The following is a 23535-nucleotide window of genomic DNA, read 5'->3' as shown; positions in this document are numbered from 1 at the left end:
TGGACATTTTCAGTTAACCGGTCTTTGCCCTGCAAAGAGAAAGAGAATGCAGAAAATATGTCTGTAAATTCCATCTAAGAAATCTGGCCTGAGGAAGTCATCAACAGTATGTGCAAAAAACCTTCAACAACCCAATAATTTTCAGTGATAAATTTTTATAAAGATTCAATTCTTTCAAAAAAGTACAATATCTTTCAACTTAAAAAAAATTTTTTTCACAATTTTAAGAAATGAATACCAATTTATATGCCTCTTAAATTCTTACAAGTTTCTCAGTAGAGTTGTTCAGATTGCTATATATGATAATATAAAGTCATATTAAAACTATATAATCAAGGTGCATTCTTTTTAGTATTTACAAAAGAATTAAGAACATACAGGGTGAGGCAAAAGTAGGTTTACAGTTGTGAGTATGCAAAACAGAGTTTATTTTTGTATTACTATTTATTAATTATTCTATTATTTTTCATACAAACAACTGTAAACTTGCTTTTGCCTCACCCTGTAGAACTCGTCTTTACTGACCAAAACTTAACCATAAAAACTATGGTTAGTGTCCAACTGTAAAAACTATGATGTATGGAAAAGAGCATTGAGAACCTGTGATGTTCAGTTGAGGAAAGAGCTATCTCCATATGATAGATGTTTTTAAATGTTTGAAGAATTGTTATGTGTACAAACAAGTGCATTTGTTTCCTGTTGCCTTAGCGAGCAAAACTGAGCTTGGTCCCAGTGAGTGGGGTTGTATATAAGGGATTTGGGATACATATAAGGGAAACTTTGTAAAACAAATAAACCTTTTATTCTCCCTAATGCGTGGGCCATCTTTTATGTGCAAGGCTCCTTTCTAGTACTTTCTAATTATTGTTTGTTGTCCCTACAGCAGCCTTGCAAGGGACAGCATTTTGCAGGTGAAAACTGAGGCACAGGGAAATTTGCCCAAGTTTATTTAGTATAAAAATGCTGAGTTATGATTGAAACATAGTCTATTTGATTCTAAAACACCACTAGTATTCAAAACAAGTCTGTGTGTTGTGTAAGTTCGTTTGGCATCAGAAAAAAGTTTGTTACAGATTGCCAAGAAATTTTTCCTAAAAAAAATTAGTTTCAGTATCTCTTAAATAATTATGAACAAGTGAAATTAATGTTCTTGATTAAGTTCATTTCATTTTATATGGTATAAAAATCAAATAAAAATTAAAACATTTTGTATGCTTAAGACAATTTTAAGGTATAAAATACACTTTCATGTATAGAATATACAATACTATTGAAGTTATTTATGTTTATAAATATATTGAATAAGCTCCAAAGAGTAATACAGACCTCAAACTGAATATATAAATCTATATAGTACACATATAAAACAAAACCTGAATTAAGAATTTACCCTTTGAGACAGAATGGAGGGACCTGGAAAATGTTATACTAAGTGAAATAGGCCAGTCAGAGAAAGACAAGTATCACATGATCTCACTCATATGTGGAATCTAATGAACAAAATAAACTGATGAACAATTCCTTTAAAGAAATGGTGAGGACTATATTTCACATTCAGGATAATGCCCAGAGGCATAGAAGCATGGAGCAGACTGAAGGATCTCAGAGGGAAGGTGGGGGTGGATGGGAGGGTGGGAAGAGATTAACCAAAGAATTTATATGCATATATGCATAACTCACAGACATAGACAATAGTGAGTTGAAGGCCTGGGGCGGTTACAGGGTAGAAGGGGTCAATGGGGAAAAAAGGAGACATCTATAATACTTTCAACAATAAAGATTAATTTTTTTAAAATTTATAATTTATTCAAACATCAACTGGATGACATAAATTATATTACCGGAAAAATATATACGTGCTTAATGTCTTAAGAAAATTAATTAAAGCTTAAGAAAAAAAATACTGGTTTTTAGTAAGTTAAAGAAAAAGTTTATAGGAAAGGAAAAATTCACTCAAAGTATTTACCATTTTTAAAATTTTACTTTTTATTTTTTACGGTCTTAACAATTTAGAGACTGTTGAAGTATAAATGTTTTATGTTTCTAATTAAATTGTCAATGCTCTGATATAGTGAATTGATTGTAAGGTAATATTTTACAGGACTTAGCTAGAAATATGATATGTGTTTTTGCTATCATAGTACACTAAGTCCTCCAAGTTTTGTTTTTTAAAATTGTTATACATTTTGATAACAAGTATCTTTTAGTTAGAAGATGTAAAGTGTTGTAGATTCCTTTTAACTAACTATAGCAGTTAAAGCTCTATTCAACTCAAACATAGAAACTGATAAATATTAAAACAATTCCTTTAAAGACATGGTGAGGACTATATTTCACATTCAGGATAATGCCCTAAATATAATTCAGTAATGATAACCAAAATCCATTTAACACTTAAAAGCTTAGATTTCTTGAAAAGAACTGCAGATTCTCAGTGTGAGAGTCCAGAGGTAGCTCTGAACTGCTGAGTGTAGATCTAATTACACAGCTTGGAGCTGCAGAACCACTTCTCTCTCCTCCAGATTACTTTCCTTGGTTTATTTGCATAATTTAATTCATGAAGACTCGTAAGTGAATTATACAGTTTTATATAGTTAAGACAAGATAAATTAATCCTATTTAAGGTAGTTTTTATTTTCGTGGTATATCTGATAAATATTTAACTGGGTGTTTTTAAGCTAAAATAAATGCTTCAGTAATTTAGTTGGTTGCCAGGAATATTTGATAATAAATGCTAGTTACACCCATGATTAATAAAATAGAAGATGTTAAAATTTATTACTTTAGCCCTATTTTTAGTAATAATTTTATTGGTATAATCCATGTATAGTAGTGTCAAATTTTCTTCCATTTTAGAATATAAAAATGTTTTCTTTATTTATGCCCATCAGTAGGACATTGTTTTCGTTAATGAATTAGATTAATTTGATTCATTGTAAAATATAGTAGCTTTGATTTAGGACTTATTTTTTTACTTCAAAGTCCAGAATTTTGGTGTGTATATTTTTTAAGATGCTCTCAGAATAGCTCATTTTATGTTTTTGTTGTTTTTCCATTTAAGTCACAAACTTTGAACTTTGCAGTGGCATTAAAATAAACACACATGTAGCTTTACAACAGTACCAAAGGACTAATCATTAAAAATCCTACCGGTGAAGTTGGCAGAAGAACCAATAAAATAAAACATAGGGAAAGGCCTGGAAGCATCAAGCACATGGAGGTTTAGAACCACGGGACGAAGGATTTAGAGAGATGACACCCTGAGAAACATGGAATGTCATGACCTTTAATCAACTAATTTGCTAACTTCACTTTCCTTTCTTCTTCCTTTCTGTGTGTTTTGTTTTGTTTTCTTCCCTCCTATACTTGTTCATGTAATGAATGACAGCTTCTTTGTTCACCATCTTCCTGGACTCCAATTCTGCACCACAGGAACTGGATATAAGTTCCAAAACCACAGGAGCCAGTGCTGGGCTTCCCCCTGTTGTGTCCCCTGTGCCAGTCATGTCATTATTGGATGATCATAGATTCGAGGAGGAGCTAAATCAAGCATAAAAATAGCTAAAAATAAAAGGCAGTGATAAATGCTTACGAGAGGGGCGTATGAATTCTTTGGATGCTCAAAAGAATAAAGTATCATGTGTATCTGGAAGCATCGGAATATTTTATTGTTTTAACTGAACCATTATAGTAACATCCATCTCCCCCTTGTAGGTATAAGTGTTTCTATTGTTGCTTTTTTAAATGAAGTTGCATAAACTTATATGAATTTTTCCGTCAGTTCAGTGGCTACAAAGCTATATTTTAGAAAGTTTAAATGAAAGTTTCTTTTATAAGCTCTGTCTCAAAGAATCATTAATTCTCAGGGGAATTGATACATCTCTAAGTACTTTTTGCTTATCTACACTCTTTGTAAACATCAGAGCCTGCTTTTTCTTTACATTTTACTAACCTCACCCTTTTAAAATTGTCCTGTCCCCTCTCCTATCAATTTACAATTCCAAAACCGCCTTTAGGTTTCTACTGTGTTTTGTCTACCTTTTTATTTTATACTTCCTTGAGTCATATTTTTTATTATCAGATGTTTATTACTTTACAAAAATCTATATTTTTTTCACGATGATGGCCTTCTCTCTGCTCATTTTAAAATCTTTCCTAACAAAAAATAATTTTTCAAGTATTACTTTTAGTGATATTGTTGTTCTCCTGAGTCTGGAATAATTTTTTTTTAATCTTAGTATATGTTTCATAATGAGGTTGCGCTTTGCCTTTCCAGATGTTACTGCTTTTCTGTCCACATGTCTATTTCTGCTAAAAGTCTGTATTCACTATTACACAGATTTTCTCTCCTCTCTGAACCTCTGACTTCAGTATACTTTCTCTTGAAGTGCTATTATTTTCTTCTGCTAGATCATGTCTCTCTTTTCTTCTTAAAGCATTTCCAGAAAAACTAAAAGATAAATTTGTCACTGAGATGAAAAGTACCACCATCACCCTTTTAAGTGCATTATTAAATATGTATTCTTTAAATGTTTATTTTGACACTGTAAATCTGTTAACAATAAAATAATTATATCAAATATGCTAGCACAATATAAATTATAAATATACTATTAAAACCATATTGTTTTGATTATTTCTCCTGTTCAATATGATTTATATATTATAAAACTGTAAAGACTTGTTTCAGTAGGTAAGACAAACAATACAACATATACAAAGGAAATCTTATCTTTTATCTCCCTCCCATCCCATTTTCATTTTGCCAGGTAATTACTTTGGTGGGTGTCCATTTATATCTCTCTGTTTCTAAACACAGGGACTCTTTACACATACATTTACTATAATATTAAGGCAATTGTTTTTCAACTTGATATTTTTTCACATAGCACTATATCATGGATATCTTTTCAGATCTGTGTGTGTATGTGCAAGAGCAAAATTCAACTCTGTACCTACCATTAATTTTTCAAAGCCACACAGTATTAGTGATATGCATCATCTTTTTAATCTTTATGACTTTTTTCACTTCTTTGTCTGTGAATTTCCCATAAGCCAGAGGAAAATGCTGACAGATTTAAAGAAAAATTAACTATTTCCATACTTAATAAGATACTGTAAACAAAGTCAAAGGATAAAGCATAGACTAGAACAAAAAATTCACAATATAGAAAAAGACAAAGCATACTGTCTTTCATATACAAAGAGCACCTATAAATTGATAAGAAAAAAATACCTAGTACTAAACTGACAGTATGCAGAATAAGTTCAATGAATAGTCACATATACTTTGACCCAACAATTCCACTTCTATGAAATTATCTAACAGTTATGTTCACAAACATATGAAATGAGTTTTGTACCGAGTTATTTATTACAGAATTGCTTTAAATAAGAAAAGGTTGGAAACAACATAAATGTCCATTAAACAGGTACTGGTTAAATAAGTTATGTTATTTCTCCCCTGGCCCGACGTGGCTCAGCGCTTGAGCGTCGACCTAGGATCCAGGTGATCGGGGTTCGATTCCCGGTCAGGGCACATGCCCGGTTGCGGACTGCAGCTGATCAATGACTTTCTCATCATTGATGTTTCTGTCTCTCTCTCTCCCTCTCCTTTCCTCTCTCTGAAATCAATAAAGATGTATTTAAAAAAAAAAAAAAAGTTATGTTATTTCTAAGTAATGGAATACTAGGCAAGTGTAAAAATAAATGAGGAAACTGCTTACTGATGTGAAAAGATCCTCAGATGACCTGAGTGTTTTGGCTGATCGGCATTAGCAGGCCTAAAATGAGAGCTCTGTAGTAATTTGTAGTACCCACCACAGATGACTCTTGGATTCACAACATGCAGAATGAAACCTTTTAAAATTGTATTTATTTGATAACACAGATGTGGTAATATTACTAAAGCAATAAAAACTATTTTGTGCCTACATGCTGTTGTGGTATGTAAATACATCTGAAATACATCTATAGTGACACTCCTTATTCAAACTATAAAATATGAAAAATAGGCTCTTTTCTTAGTTTTCCCACAGATAGTACTTATTAAAACCATTCTAAAAGCACAGAGGATGGGTGAAAAAGGTGAAGGGATTAAGCAAATAAGTAAATAAATAAACTCATATAAACAGACAGCAATATGGTGGTTAGCAGAGGAAAATGGGGATGGGAGGAAGTAGAAGAGGGGAGGGGGGAATGAATGGTGGAAGGAGGCTGACTTGGAGTGCTGAACACACAACACAATATATAGGTGATGTATTATAGACTTGTACACCTGAAACCTATGTAATTTTATTAACCAGTGTCACCCCAATAAGTTCAATAAAAAGTAAAAAAATAAAATTAAAAATAAAAGTATAGAAAAGAAGCTTTTGTTTTTCCCCACTTACAATAGATGCCTTAACACAGGGTTCTTAAATTTAACAAGCATCAGAATCACCTAGGGGACTTGTTACACCAGATTGCTGGGCGTCCCTCAGATTCCTCACCTTCAAGCCTCATTCTTTAGCACTTGCAAGAGCCAACACCATATATTGTGGAACATCATTACTCATGTCTGTCACCTTTTCAGGTATTTCCACTCTCAGTCTTCTTTCTTAGTGGAAATATCTAGGAAAGGCTTTGATTCAAGACTTCACATTTAATCTTTGGCCTCCTCCCTCCTGTTTTCCAATAATCTCAGGCTTATTGGAAGCTTGTTATTAACCTAACTAAATTCAAGTAAAAATATAAACAGTTTTCTAAAACAAGTAAAATTTACCAACATCATCGACTTGAATCTGCTTTTCTAATCTTATTTTAATAACACATGCCCATTTAACTGCTATTCGGTCACCAACAGTGTTTTTAAGATTAATTTGGAGTTATTTCTGCCAAATGAAACAACGCTGTCCTTTCCATTAGTTATAATGTTCATATGAGTCTATTTAAATTAATTAACCAGATTAACAAACCATAAAATCCAGTATGTTTATAGAGACCCAAAATCTTGTGATGGCTTCTGTTGGAGCCTCTAGACAGAAAACCCCTAATAAGAAAAAGTTTATTATTACTGAACAAGACATGATGAATCCCTTAATAAAAAGAAATTGCTACTTTAAGTTGTAACTAATATTTCTCTTGGCTGCAGTAGAAAATAATTTGCAAAATGATAAGTTGACAAGTCAGACTGAAATAATTAATGAAGATTTAGGGTCATATTTTATTTTCCCTTATGTTCTTCATATCTGTTATTTCAACAGGATTTACATAATGTGGCATTTGAATAATGGAGAATAGAAATCTGGTTGCATTTTAAAACCCTGGCCCACGTGGGAAATGATCTTGGGGCTACACTGTTTATCTAAAATACCTTAACATTCCTTGATATGTCATCATATGTGTAGGTAAATTAAGGTAGATTATTAGGTAATTTTTAAAATCATCTTTGTAGTGGTGGTTTTATTTATGCTTCCTTTGAAACTTCTTTTAACTTAGGAGAAGAAAATTAAGTTGTTGGTAATTGTTAACTAATTTCACACAGTAGCCATCTCTGTAGTATGTAGACCCCACCCCTAGATACTCTTACTCACTTGGTTTTAGGGACAACCCAGAAATCTATTTTAATAGGCGCCAGCAGTGATTCTGATGAAGTGGTCCTTGGGCCTCCGTGTGAGAAGCTGTGAAAGAGAATGCTCTCCCTCAAGCTAATGCACTAAAATTACAAAGGATAAATATTCTAAATACTGCTATAGCCTCCTCCATCCAGCTCGAACCCTGTTTCTATAACCAGATCGACTGACTAGTGATTCTCACCACAACAGTAGTGCTCCAGTTTGGAGCCTTGGAGCATATTTATCATTGTATGGTTGGTGCTTAGTACATTGCTTGGCACACAATAAATACTGTGTCAGTATCTTGGAATGGATGAATGAAGGAGACCCACTAGCTCTGTGTTTAGCATTCCTGTGTTAGCCACACTCCATCCATCTTTTGGGTCACCTGCCTAAATTATGTGTACAGTTTTATCTTCCTCCTTAATTATACATGTATTCCATAGATGGGACCATGTCTTGTCCATTTTCATATCTCTCCTTTTAAAAGTATTTTACACATACATGGTAGTAAATGTTTATTAAGTAATATATATATTATACATATATATATGTATATATATTCTTATTTAATCCATCATACTGGATTCTCATCTCCATGAGGGCAGGCACCCTGCCTCTCTTTTTCACAGCAGTTTTCTCAGAGCTTGGTAGTTACTGAATGCTCAGAAATGTTTGAATGAATGAATAAATTAATAAAATAGTAAGAAACTTTATTTTAATTGAGATTTTAAAAAATTTAATGTTGAGGGTTAATGACCTTTGTGTGTGATAAAATTTATTTTTATGTAAGGGAAAAAAATCACCCTTACCCTTTAAAAAGGAATTCACAGTTGAAATATCCCTACCTTTTACAATAGACAGGATAATAGAATTTGACAGATTCTGAGCTGGGGAAACGTCAACAGGGCTTTATGGTTAACAGAATTTTCTATCTAACTTAGTATTAAACAGCCTTTGTCAGTAATTATGAAAATATCATGGTAATATTAAGTGACAGTCTCTTGACATCTTACAAGATAAAGATGTTTCCCCAGAAAGCTAGAGCTCCTATCAAAATCAGATTGGGTTTTTTTAGTTGAAAATAAGGAAAACAGAAGAATTTTTCAGTATTTGTGAAAGTTTCTGAAATACATTTTATTAGTGTACACTCTTTAGAAATATTCTTACTACATTTTTCAAAACACATTAGTATCAGCAAGTAAGTTAGAGCTCTGAGAAGTATGAAATCTCAAGCTTTATATCCTTGAAGACTGTGCTTAATGATGTAAAATTTCTCTAGATAACTTGAAATGCTTGTTTTATGACCTATGCATACTTTGGTAGTCTTTCATTGAGGAGCTTATGGTCTTCTACAGATTATCACCTTTCCTTTACTTTTAATACCCCCTAAAAGAATATTAATTATTTAAGCATTCCAATTTCTCAAATGATTGTTATTTGAGATTTTACCCTACTGTGAATATTAATCAGCATCTCATATATGGAACATGTTCTTTGACAAGTTTATAAACAGAAGATTACTATGGGTTAATTACATAACGTGTGCTCTACATCTGTGTCACTGTCTCATTTCTGGTTATATCCCAGACCTTCACTTTTTAACTTTTGTGTTAGTCCTCAAAATGATCTCTTTTCCTGAAACAATTGGTTGTGTGTCCTCCTAACTGTGCAGTCTGCAAATAGCACCAAAGTTCTAGCTTCCAGGAGAACATAATTAACAGAATATGGGGAGGTATTGAGAAGAAGCAGCGAGAATTAGGAACTTCCCATTGCTGAGGCATAAAGGAAATGTCACAGTGACTCCAGAGGGATTTAAAAGTGTCAGTCTAATTGTAAACTGTGGCTAGAACTGGTCTTTAAGTCATCCAAAGCCCCCACACAGATTATCCTTAGAGTGTATGTTTCAGATTGATTAATAATGTCCAAATTATCTAAAGATGCTTTTATTTACACCATCTAAAATTGAAAAAGATCACTTGCTCATGTGGAAGAATAAAATTTACTTTCTGCCTGGTAACTGTCCCTGAAAGTATTATTATCCACTTTTCTTTGACAAAGCATCCAGACACGTGACTCCCCTAATTCAAATTTTCAGTCACTTTGTGGATAATTCCACAGGAAGTTCTGCCTCAACAAAAAATTCCAAATACCTGTCTAGAAGCATTTTCATCTCCAGCAGTCCCCTGAACTGTATTTTAAATGGTTGTTCTTAGACATGATTTTGTCCAAGGAAGAGTATTCTTAACTGTTTTCAATTTTTTAAACATGTTTATGATACTGGAAATTTGGAAATTTCATTACCTGTAGAAAAGGAAGGCTCTCATATATTTTTATTCTCTGTCCCCATAGGAGATGACTGTGCTAATGAATGATGTCTTCAAAAGGTTAAATGCACAAATTAGACTCGATATTTTATATAATCCATTAATTTCATTTTAATGTCTGCCCATTTATAGGCCAATAATAAATAAAGGCACATTACTGAATTTTATTTAACTTGCCTTTATCCTATACATACTTTGTTCTAAAGTAAGATGAAAAATTAATAGTAGTTTAAATACAGTGACTTCCAAACTAGTATTAAGCCATTTTTAAATGAATATTAAATAAACTGCTTTTGTTTGTTTTAGGTGATGGTGTTTGTACATGCTCGAAATGCCACTGTAAGAACAGCTATGTCTCTAATAGAAAAAGCAAAAAACAATGGCCAGATTTCCTGCTTTTTACCTACTCAAGGACCTGAATATGGACATGCAGAAAAACAGGTAGGGGACAAATGACAGCAAGGTACATCAACTAAAGCACACAATGTGCAGATCTACCAGATATTTTATGCATGAAAGATCCATGCTCTCCTATTTCCATGAACTTAATTTTACAGATTTATCATGTTGTAATCTTGACTTTTTTCTTGACTTAATGATCTTTCAAAGGATCCCAGTGCATGATGTGTTCAATTATTACTTCTTTCCAAATGGTTATAAATGTAATGTTTAGTCCTGCTCTTTAAGGTGTAGTTAAAACATAAAGGACAGTTAAATTTTAAAAAATATGTTAACATCTAATATATTTATCATTGTTCTTTTAAAGAAATAATTGATAATTTTTTTAATTTCTCACTTTTAATTTCTTGGGTTAGTATGGACAAACAAAAGGCTTTTTGAGAATATAGAAGTTTGAGACCAAAAAGTTTAAGAACTGTGTTGCTCCTCAGCATATGCTCAAAGGACCTAAAAAACAAAGTTCCTCATTAGAAATGCAGAACCTCAGGCTCCACTTTAGTCTTACCAAATTATAATCTGCATTTGAACTTGCTCCCTAGGTGATTTTGTGGACATTACAGTTTGAGAAGTACTTCTCTAGGTAATTTGGGAATCCTAAGACTTATAGAAAGTCATATTTAATTATATCAAATAATGGTTTAAGACAACAGTGAGCAAACTGTAGTCCAAGGGCCAAAGGCAGTCCCTGTTTCTGTAATTAAAGTTCTGTTAGAAAACAGCCAGGCCCTGTTCTTTTGTCTATAGCTGCTTTTTGCACAAGGGAAGAATTGAATACTTGCTTTGGGGACTCTGGTCTACAAAGCTGAAAATACTCCATGACCCTTAGCAGAAAAAGTTGGTCTTGATTTATAGCTATGAAAATAAATTTTCAAGTAAAAAACTCTGAGCATAAAATGATAGTAACTTCACTATTTTATATGCATGATTTATGCAGTTGCTAGCTGCCAGACATTGTTCTGTGTGCTTTCACATTTATCGATCAGTAAAATATATTTAATTGTTATGATTGCACTGTAAATTTTACCACTTTTATTGATATTATAAATTCTGAATACGATAATCTGATGCCAGTTTTTGTGACTGTCAGATTCTCTTTTAATTTAAAGCTACAAAATATATTAATTTCCTTCTTTTTTTCACATTACAAAATTTTCTATGATATACCACTTATTATACACTTTGTATTCTTCCAGTTATATATTAATTATGAATTTATGAGTCTTTGAAAAGTCAGGTTGGTATTTATAAGTCTTATTTCCTTTCTTTGGAAATACAAAGCAAGTTTATTGTGTTTAAAAGCCAAGCCTTGAGAGCCACCTTGTGGATGTCTGGTTATTTTATAGCTCTCAATTCTGAGAGCTATTGCTATTCTAAATAAAGCAGGTTTATTATTTAATTATTATTATTATATTTATCACGTGTTCACTAGTGCCAAGAATCATTTTTATTACTTTATATAACTCACTTAGTTCTCACAGCAACCTGTGGTGTAGGTTTGTATTATAATCCCTTGATATGGCACATATGTAAAGTAATTAAAATAAAGCATGAAATATTCTAAAGCATATAGGAATAATTTAGAGACTTTTTCAAATAATTATCTGAGACAACCTCATCGAATACAGATGCACAGATCACTATGCTGAAAAACCATGGAGAAATGGAAAGTTTTAATGCAGTTGGGTAGATTTGAAAATCATTAGTTATTTTTATTATATCTTTTTTTGGTATTTTATTGAACTTGATTTTTATTCTGATTCAGTGGTTGTTATTGGATTTTTTAACAAGAATGAATTCCACAAACATTTATTAATAAACACAGGAACATTGTTCTGTTCCCCATTGTATTCCCAGCCTTTTATGCAGTGTTTGGCTGATAGTAGGTACCCCAAGATTACTTCTACTTTTTGCCTTTGTACTTCTGAGACAAACATTATAAGAGATGTTCTCACTTTAATTTTCTCATGATCAGCACCACTGTTGTTTCTTTAAGATTCTTATCCCCATTCTACAGATAAGGAAACAAACCGGAGAGGGAATAATTTTCCTGGACTCCCATGGAGTGAGCAGGGCAGCCAGGATGTGAGCGAGTCTGACTCCAAAGTCCACCCTTTTCATCACATGTGTCTTATTTGTTCAAAAGCAAACAGGTAGAGTCAGTCTGGGTGTTTCTAAGGCCTTGAGGGCTTTGAGTCTTTTTTTGTCTTTTTTTTTTTAATAAACTGGAAGAACATTTCTTCAGCCCAACCATATTCCCCATTTGCCTTAAGAGATTAAAAAAAGCTGGCCCCTCCACAGTGGATATTATTTTATAACAAAAGATAAGGTAATCTTTCTGAATGTTTTCTCAAAGCTTCAGAATTTTAGATTATTATTCTAGTTCTGGTGTATATTTCTTCCTATTTCTTGAAGTACCTTTTGAACTTGAATGGGATTAACATCTAGCAATTCTAAGGAAGCTATTACCATGATGGTAGGAGATGTTTCTTCCCACATTTTTAAAAATGGGAAATTAAGTACTCAGAACATTAAAATAAAATTAGAAGGTACATTTGGTATGGTCACACACGGAAATTTAGCCTCATGAGTCCTGTTAATGGAAATATAACTAAATCCCTACCGAGTCACAGTGATACTTCACCCCTGCAGTTTATTGTAACCATCTCAATTCCTGGCTTACCAAATATGATTTTTAAAGCTTTTCTTCACAGTTTTATTCAACACACTCTAACTTTATTTGTATAAATAATAAAAGCTACATTAAGGAAATAGAAATGCTCCTTCTCTCCCCACCCCTCTTTCTCTCACTCTGTGTGTGTGTGTGTGTGTGTGTAATAAGCTATTTCTGTGCTTTAACCACAGCTCAAATGAGTCTTTTCTTCCCAGTAAGTAAAAATTATACTTTAGGACTCCTCATATCATTCTCCTCTTTAATATCAGTCAACCCCACCTGAAAAACCTACCATATTTTCATATTGTCCACTGAAACATGAAAATAGGGAAAGGAAAATGAATTACCTAGAAGTAGCTTAACCTGTAGAGATGAAGTGTCTCAGGAATTCCAGATGAGGCCGTTAGCAGAAAGCTCTGATTGGGACTCCACCCTTAGAAGCGCTGTGGCCTTAAACACCTAAACATTTTGGAAACTTTCTTTCTCTTCTATTGAATGGAATAACAGTGGGATAAATAACACCTATTCTAGCAGTTTACTATGAGAAACAAATGGAGTGATACATGAAATTATTTTGGAAAGTGGCTGAATAATGATATAACTTTACATATTATATTATGGAAATCTACTTTTAGAATATGTATTAATAACTAAAGTGGTGAAGGGATAGTGAGGAATATGGAAACATTTTCCTAAATCTCAAGAAACCACAGTTTTCTGTAAAATAGAACATACCTCAGGGAAAAGTAGCAGCTGGCATTTACAGAAGTAAGTATATAAGTTGAATGAATGTTCATTTGAGATCTTAGTCATATAAATTTTTATCCTTAGGTATAAAATTTTTAACAGACTTTAAATATACTAGTGCAGATATGATTATTTCCATTTTCCCACCCACCACTATACTGTATTTCTCTGATTTATGGGCACTAATGTGGCTTAATGTTGTACATGTATTAAGATATTAAGAGATTTTCTTTTAGATGGATATGGTCAATCATGCAGTAAGCCTTATGAATGTAATTAGTGGAAGTATCTGTTAAACAAATTAGGACACTGGGAAAAATCCAGTAATAATAGGTATCCTCAAAGCTACCGTAAAGTATTATTGAATGACTTTCTATTATCTGGATCTACCAACCATCTTCTTGTTTTCATAGATGAGCTTTCACCTTTGCCTAATAGTGGAATCTGGCTTTTCCACAAGTTGTCTGATTTCTTTATTTCTGCTTTACAGTGTCAGTATGGCTAAATAATATTAGAACTTCTTCCTGAAATAGATGATACCTATTAGCTAAAGACTGTAGCAGGTGTCTAATAGCCCCTGTCTCTTTTTTTTTTTTTCTTAAAATATATGCAAAATGTTATCTTCTCAGAGGTTATTCTTTCTTTAACCAGATCAACCTTTTCTTTTGGGAGGCTAATATAGTCTGTTGTAATCACACAGAAATAATGTCAAAAGAGCAATATTATTTTAAAAAGGAAATTAATAAAAAATAGAACTGTGTTTTTAATTGGACTTTTGGAAGCATGACTTTTCTGTTTTCAAAGGGAAGTAATCTCATAGAATAAAGGTTGTGGATCCAGGCAAAGCTGGGTATTGTTCTTGGCTCAGATGCTCATAACATAGCCTTTTAGTTTTCTCAAGCCAAAATTTAGTCCCATACAAAGTGGCAATGACATCTGTATTTTAAGAGTTTTGTAATAAATGAAGTAACATAGATCTTGCCTGACACATAGTAGGCACTCTGTAAATAGTTACATATAAGCTTTGAAGGAAAGGAGATGACAGCTTTCAAGAATGAGAGCTGTGACCACAATAAGATTACAGCTTTTGGACAACAAAATATAGTATACTGAATTGAAAAAGACAGTAAACAGTTTGGGAGAAATATCAGTAACTGATACAAAGAGACTAATTAATATCTACATCTTTAGATGTGCTCTGATTTAATAACTAAAACATGAAAATTGTAAGTAAATGAGCAAAAAGAAGAATCAAACTAGGTAAACTATAGAAGAAAAAATTATCAGGTAAAGTTGTATAAATAATAGACTATATACTCTTAAACACACTAAATCATCAAAACTGAAATGATAATGGCCAGTTCTGAAGATGTTTTGAGGATTTGGCACAGGCTTCCATTTCCAGTACAAAGGCCAGTACAGTCATTTTAAAAACAGTTTGGTATATATTTTAAGAGTCAAACTTTTTTTACAGTCTTTAACTTTGAAATCCTAAACCTGGGAATCTTTTCAAGGAAACATTAAAAGAAAAGTTAACATATATCAAGAGTTCTGTTCCAACACATTTATTTTGAAAAAATTTATAAAAAGCATAAATGTCCAACAGTAGGGCAATTTTAAAGTAAACTCTGGACAGGAATTCAATTAAATGTTATAGAACTATTAAGAACAATGATTTTAGAGTATACAAGACATCCAGTTCTACATTAGCATGGCAGATTTAATGCAATTGTTCAAATGTCTCAAAGCAGCAAAAATAAGTGGCCGAACAAGGCAGAGTCTCTCTGCCTTTAAGACACAGGCAGTCTCACAGAGTATTTAGGTTACATAGATAAGTAAAGTAAAACGTGGTAAGTGACCTATGAGAACCAACAATTCAATGGAAGCAGGAAAGAAAAGTAGATTAATTCAGGCCAGGCTTTAGTATTTCAATATACAGCAATAGGGGTAAAGAGAATTCCAAGGAAAGGAGACAGAGAATATGGGCAGAGGAAACCACTGCATGGATTTGGAGAATGAGAGTGTTCTATTTTCACTGGAATGTCAGGTGCATGGAGGGCTAGACATACAGATTTTGGTCAGAATGTAGAGAACCTTAAATTACATGCTTAAGTGTTTGGACTCTCAGTGCAGTGGGAAGCTATTGAAGTTTGTTGGAGGAGCCAATTTTCATTACCAGAATTTAAGTTCTGAAAGGTAGGATTGATTTTCCTCCAAGCAGGGTAAATTCCCATGGCTGAGGTGTTTATTTCAATATAGCCTAACATATGGTTCACTTGGTGAGACTTTTTTACCCAGCTTAATTGAGAAATAATTGATATACATCACTATATAAGTTTAAGGTGTACAGCTTATTTTACATATACAGTTGACCCTTGAACAATGTGGGGGTTAAGGGAGGTCACCCCCCCATGTAGTCAAAATCTACATATAGCCCGCCTGAGCATGGCTCAGTGGTTGAGCATCGACCTAGGATCCAGGAGATGGCAGTTCGATTCCCGGTCAGTGCACATGCCTGTGTTGTGGGCTCGATCCCCTGTGGGGGTCGTGCAGGAGGCATCTGATGAATGACTCATCATTAACGTTTCTGTCTCTCTCCCACTCCCTCTCCCTCTCTCTCTCTGAAATCAATAAAGATTTTTTTTTTTTTTTAAATCTACATGTAACGTTTGACTCCCCAAGAACTTAACCACATTTGTCCCTTGATATCCCTAGTGGATTGGTTCTGAGGTGACGAAGCCTCAGTTCCTGTCTACTTGAAGGAATGATTTCAATCAAGAGACAAAGTGTAGAAAAGCAAGCAATAATTTATTGGCCACAGCGAAAATATACTTAGGACAGTGAAACAAGGAGGAGCATAGAAAAAGCAACAGGAGAGCCGAGACTGGGCTGCTTTGGCTCACTGGGAAGTCAGAGAAAAAGGGGCCTTAGAGACAGGTTCAGGGGGCTAGCCCAGGAGAAGCTGCTGCTGCCCATTGCTCCCCTGGTTGCAAGTCTCCTGGGGTCCCTTGGAGTTTAGTAGATACATGCCCTCTGGGGGAAGGAGAGGGGAAAGGGAATGGCACGGGCATGCTCCCTGGAGGGAGAACACCCCAGGACCTTCATTTTCAGGGGTTTTAAAGGCTGGGCAATTAGGGAAGGTCTTAGGGTTGGATCAGTAGAATATTCATCAGCTCTGTGCTGACGCACCAAAATGAGATCTCTTCATTTGTCCGTCCTTGGGTGTGATTGACAAATTGGATTTCTGTTATCTTATCTGTCTTCCTTAGTAGGGTGATTTAAGCTATGGGGAGAAGTGCAAACCATTTATTCTTTTTTATTTTTATTTTTTATTTATCTTTATTGTTGAAAATATTGCACATGTCCCCTTCTTTCCCCATTAACCCCTTCCATCCCCCACCCAGGCCCTGTCCCAGGCCTTCACCACACTATAAATTCTTCAGTTAATCTCTCCCCATTCACCCACCCACCCCCATTTATTCTTAAGTGTCCTTGGTTTAGGGAAAAGTAAATTTACTAAGTGCCTGCATACTGCTATTTAACAGTCTGTCCTAGTTTCCCTGTTCTGCTTGTCCTGGAATTTTCCTAGCTTCTTACTATGATATAACAGTTCCAGGACTCCTGCAGATACCAAATCCCGGGGATGCTCAAGTCCCGTGTGTAAAATGGCCTGGCACAATGCACACAGTCAGCCCCTGCATCTGTGGATCCCCAACCACGGATCAAAAATACTGTTTTCAGTCCGTGGTGGGTCAAACCCATGGATGTGAAACCTGGGGATACAGAGGACCAACTGTATATTTATTGAAAAAATTTCAAGTGTAAGTGGACTCATGCAGTTCAAACCCATGTTGTTGAAGGGTCAAGTGTTTTGTGAAATGATTTCACATATAAGTGAGATCATATAGAAATTTATCTTTTTCTGCTTATTTCACTTAATATAATGCTGTCAAGGTCCATTCATGTTGTCACAAATAATAGAATTTTCTCAGTTTTTATGGCTAAATAATATTCCAAATCTTTACCTATTCATCCATTGATGGACACTTAGGTTGTTTCCATGTCTTGCCAGTTGTAAATAATGCTACTATGAACCTGGGAATGCAGGAATCTTTAATTCTTTTATGAACCTCTATACTATATTTTTATAGTTGCTGCAGTGATTTACAATCCCACCAATAGTGCACATTGGTTTCCTTTTCTCCACATCCACAGCAGCATTTGTTATCTCTTGTTTTTTTGATGATAGCCATTCTAACAGGCATGAGGTGATATCTTATTGTACTTTTAATTTGCATTTTCCTAATGACTAATGATGTTGAGCATCTTTTCCTGTACCTGTGGGCCATTCATATATCTTCTTTGGAAAAATGTCTATTCAGGCCCTTTGCCTTTTTAAAATTGGATTATTTTTTTGCTATTGAGCTGTATGAGTTTTTTATATATTTTGGATATTAACCCTTTATCTGATGTTTTGCAGATATTTTTTACCAATGTGTAGCTTGTCACTTCACTTTGTTGATGGTTTCTTTTTATTTCATTGCTTGTGCTTTAGTTGTGATTTTCCAAAATCATTACCAATATCATGTCAAGGAGCTTTTTTTAAGGGGCATAGAAAGTGGCATTAGCACTTTATTCTTATTTCTTTTGCTATTACATTTAAGTACATTTTGATTGCAGCTATTTTTGTTGATGTGCTTTAGGGTGTATTTTAGAGGTGTAGAATAAAATTTTTACAAGTTTATACATCTTGTTAAGGAACCGTACTGGTTTGGAAAAGTAAATTAATTGGAAAATTGTAGCTCTCCCATTTGAAAATATTTTAGTAGGGGAAGTACTCTAAAGATATATAGATTGAATAAGTAAGAATATTAAACATTAGTGATACAGGGATTTATATTGATAAAATTTTAAGCTCAAAATCGCATTTCAGGAGCTGATTTTTTTTTTTAATTGTATATCAGCGTTTATTCAAGGATCTCCAAATGGATATAAAGAAGCCAAGTATTAGTTTATACTCCTAACATGTAGCAGGTCCATTGTCTTAGGCTGATTATAAACATTGAATGATAAAAATCGCACTTACCAAAGGTGAGGACTTTGTTATACCTTTTCTAACATCGATAAAGCATACTAACTAATAATTGTGGGAAAGAATGGTATCATTTGGGAGAAAATATTTGCCTCCCCCTAGTTAAATTTTAGGTTTTATAATGGCAGTTATTTTTTCCTAATGGATTTGAAATTACCCACATTGAAGCATACCTTATCAAGATAAATTACCTCGGGAGGCTTATAAAAGTTACTGTAAATAATTTATGCAATTTCGTCATGTTCTTTCATTCGTCTGTATCTGAGCTGAAGGTCTCGTGTTGCTTCTTTATATATTTTGGTCTTATGTGGAAAAAAACAAATTTGTTCTCCTTTAATATCCTCAGTTACTTGTTTTCAGTCTTTTCTACCAAGTTTTTCAATCATGTATTGTGTTAGTTTAGAAGTTAACTTTTGGAAGTGGTTACATTTTAACTTTATTCGCTTTTACAAGTACTCACATTGATTTTCCATCCCATGGGTAGGAAAACGATATGGGAAGTCATGGGAGGAAGCCCTGCATACTTGCACAGGGAGGAACGAATGTAGAACCTTCTGTGTGCTAATGGATTATCTTAGCAGTTGTGCATTCCATTCTAGTTTGACTGACTAAAACACCTTACATGGGAAGTGCACTTGTGAAAAGTAGAAATATAAAGCCAGAGAAAACCAACCTTAGACAGTTCTTAAACTACACTACCTGACTCCCTTTACTTTTCACAGCTGGTGTTCTTTTGTGCTGAATTTCCATGTGTAGAAACACTTATCCAGTGAGTATAGTATTGGATCTTGAATGGCCCCCTTAGAGGATCCAATGCTCTGTTCAGAGAATGTGAACAAGATGAATTATATCTCTGCAGCTGTTCAGAGAATAGCAAAGCCTGGATTCCAGGTAAAGCTCACCCTGGGAAACCAGGTAGAAAACAGTGATTTTTTGGATACTTCAGAAAGCATCAGGTGTCTTGTAATAAATTTAGTTTCATAAGTCATGGTCTTAACCATCTCTTCTCCATTCATTTCTCCAAATGTAACTCCTGTTAGAAAGCTTCTTAAGTTTATATTTCTTTTAAGGGAAGATTTTGTACAACTGCCAATATATATGTTTGCATGTGAGTTTAGTGTGAACAAATTGGATAGTGTTAGACACACTTTTATGTCTCTTGCTCCTTTGACTTAATAATATGTCAAGAAGATCTTTCCAAATCAACACAGAAAGATTTGGTCCTAAAAACAACTTCTTTTAACAATTACATTGTATGCTACAGTGTGGACATTATCATAATTCTTTTACCCAGTTCCATCTTGATGAATACTTTCATTGTTTCCCATTTTTTTATTGTTAAAAGTGCTGCAGTAAACATTCTTGCTCATACTCCAGAGTTACAAGGATGCCCATTGGGAAAATATCTAGCAGTGGAATTTATACATCAACATGGTACATGCATTTAAAATTTTGGTGAATGGATGGAGTTCCCTCAAAGAATTAAAACTGAATCTGTCTTATGACCCAGCTATTCCATTTCTGGGAATATATCTGAAGAAACCCGAAACACTAATTTGAAAGAATATATCCACCCCTATGTTCATAGCAGCATTATTTACAATATCCAAGATTTGGAAACAGCCCAAGTGCCCATCAAGTGGATAAGTGGATAAATATGGAATACTGTGCTGCCATAAAAGAGAAAGAAATTTTACATTTTGCGACAGCATGGATGGAACTGGAGATTATTGTGCTAAGTGAAATAAGCCAGTCAGAGAAAGACGAGTACCATATGATCTCACTTATATGTGGAATCAAATGAACAAAAATAGAAACAGAGGCATGGATACATGGAATAGACTGACAGCTGTCAGAAAGGAGGGGATTGGAGGGCTCAGTGAAAGAAGGTGAAGGGATTAAGCAAAATATACATATATATATAACACATAGACACAGACAACAATATCATGACAGCCAGAGGGAAAGGGAGGTAGACGGTAGGTGTAGGTGGGCAAAGGGGATGAAATGGGGATGAAGAAAGACTTCGCTTGGGGCGATAGGCACAGTGCAGTGTGCAGATGATGTTTTGTTGAGTTGTACACTTGAAACCTGTATGGTTTTGTGAACCAGTGTTACCCCAATAAATCCAATTTAAAAAAATAATAAAAATAAAATTTTGGTGATGCCCACTAGGGAGATGGTTCCAATTTACACTTTCTCAAACTATAACAGGAAATTACATAATTGTCAGCACTGGGCAGTGTCAGACTTTTTAAGTTTATGACACATTGATTAATAGGCAGAAAAAATGGTACTTCATTATTCTTTTAACTGGCATTTCTTTATGAATGAAACTGAACACTTTGCATATTGGCTGGCCATTTGAATTTTTTTCCTATAAATTGCACATTCATATCCTTGGCCCATTGTGTATTAAATTGCATGCACTGTCATATGTGTTACAGATATTTTTTCTTGTTAACTTTTGTTTTTCTTGTGTATTTATGAGTTTTTGTTGGTTTTTAAATATGTTTTTATTGATTTCAGAGAGAGGAAGGGAGAGAGAGAGAGAGAGAAACATCAATGATGAGACAATCATCGATGGGCTGCTTCCTGCACGTCCTCCACTGGGGATCGAGCCCGAAACTGGGCATGTGCCCTGACTGGGAATTAAACTATGACCTCCTGATTCCTGGGTCGACTTTCAACCACTGAACCACACCTACTGGGCTGTTAACTTTTGGTTTTGATTTTTATTTGTTTATATATATTTTTACCATGCTGAAGTTTTTATCAACTTATTTATAGCCTCTGGGCTTTGTCTTGCTTATAAAGGCTACCCTACCTCATCCATGATTTCCTCCAACTTTTTTAAAATTTAATTTAGTTTTTATTATTAAATCTTTAATCTGTCCAAAACGTGTTCCATATAATAATGGACCCATCATCTTTTTCTGAATATTCCCTGTATTTTATTGATTTTAAAGTTTAATATAGCATACACATATTTTTATTTGCCTGAGTCAATTTCTGGGCTTTATCTTGTAGTTCATGGGTCCTAGTGTTTCTCCTCTGGTATCAAACTGTTTTACTTATTCTCTTTTTTATAGTATTTTTAATATGTGGTTCAGATAATCATCCTGATTATTTTTCAATTTTGAATTTTTGCTAGATGAATATACAGATTTACTTTTCAAGATCAACTTTAGTCTCACCTCCGAGAAATTATGTTCATTTTTGGTTAAGTTAGGTGCACTGATTTTACAGATTAAGTTAGTGAGAACTGGTATGTTTACCAAATCAAGTTTTTCCATCTTAAAAGCAAAGTATATAATTTCATTTTTTGAGTGTTCTTTAGCAGTATTTTAATGCTTTTTTCACGTAGGTGCTACCTAGTTCTTCTTTCTGTTTTTGGTGGTTGTTACCAATGTTATATTTTTGTCACTTTTGCTATCTAACAAGTTATTATTTATATTTAAGAAGACTTTAAAATATTGATTTTTCAAGACTACCACCTTTACTAATTCTCCCCCTACCCTTGACCAGGAAGGACCTCTGTTATATTCTAGCAAATACTCCACAACAGACTTTGTCCCAAGTCTTCCATGTTCATGAGCTTGACAATGACACTAACTCATGTCTGAAAAGATGAAGGTTGTAGCAATATGATACAAATGTAGTTCATCATAAAGTGTATGTATAATTTGATTTCTAAGAGGCTGACCACTATGCACAAAACTGAAATAAGAATATACTCTTGAAACTTGAAGAAGATAGTCTTTTGTGTATATGTGTATTTTGTTTGTTAGTTGTCTATCTCAAAATGTATAAGTTGTTATTTACTTGGCTGGCCACTAGATGGTGGGATTTGTTAATGTATTACCATCCATTTTATACTTGAAGCAGATTTCATGGAGTGCTATTTTCTTAGATTATATTCTCAGTTCATTGTTATTAACGTAGAAAGTTAAAATTTTAAGTGACCTTAGAGATAATCAATGTGACAAAGCCTGCATTAGAACCCTAGACCCCTGAAATCCCATTCCCTGCCCATGTAGTGTCCCTTACATAAAAACTATGGAAAACTGTTTCAAAAGAAGCTATTGAAATGTTTGTAATAAAAAATTCAGAGTAATAGCAAATACACCCAGGATGTGATGCCCAGACAAAAGCGTTGACTATATAAACACTTGTGTTAATCTAAAGTCTTTAGTTTTGTAAATTTCCTCCCATTGTGTAATGAGTCTTCAGTGGGTTTTGTAAAATCTACTTTAGCACTTATACAGACTGAGGATAAGTGGACCAAATCCCACATATGAGCTCAGAGCAGGTCAAAGAACAGACATCAGAAGAGAAGTTAGTATATTCAGGGCAGATATAAAGTTGAGCTAAGACAGGTGTCAGTGCCTTCCCATCAAAGAGCACCAGGAACACAACTGTAGGTGAGCACAGTAAGTCTGTTAGTTCATTGCTGTGAAGAGTTCATGCCAAGCGGAACCATGTGGTGTCTCAACAACAAGGCTTCCACGGCATTGGGTCTGGAATGGAGAGTGTTAGCCTGAGCTGAGTGTGGATTTGTTAGAAAGGGGACAGAGAGAAGTTGGCCCTTGTGGCTGGCTGATTAAGTATAAGATTAGTGGATGGGAGTGATTTCTGTAGGCC

General features: G+C 34.0%; 1 protein-coding gene across 1 annotated transcript in view; it reads left to right on the top strand.

Annotated features, from left to right (window-relative positions):
- The window catches only part of ASCC3 (activating signal cointegrator 1 complex subunit 3), a 219554-nt gene that overhangs the window by 84570 nt on the left and 111449 nt on the right, over positions 1–23535 (top strand). The window contains exon 14 of the mRNA XM_016220202.2: positions 10229–10363. Coding sequence (XP_016075688.2) covers positions 10229–10363 — 135 coding nt within the window. The remainder of the gene's footprint in view (positions 1–10228; positions 10364–23535) is intronic.

This window comes from Miniopterus natalensis, chromosome 5 (assembly GCF_054644295.1).
Source record: "Miniopterus natalensis isolate mMinNat1 chromosome 5, mMinNat1.hap1, whole genome shotgun sequence".
Lineage (NCBI taxonomy): Eukaryota > Metazoa > Chordata > Mammalia > Chiroptera > Miniopteridae > Miniopterus > Miniopterus natalensis.
Note: the sequence above shows the minus strand (reverse complement) of the source record. Positions and strands in the feature narration are given on the sequence as shown.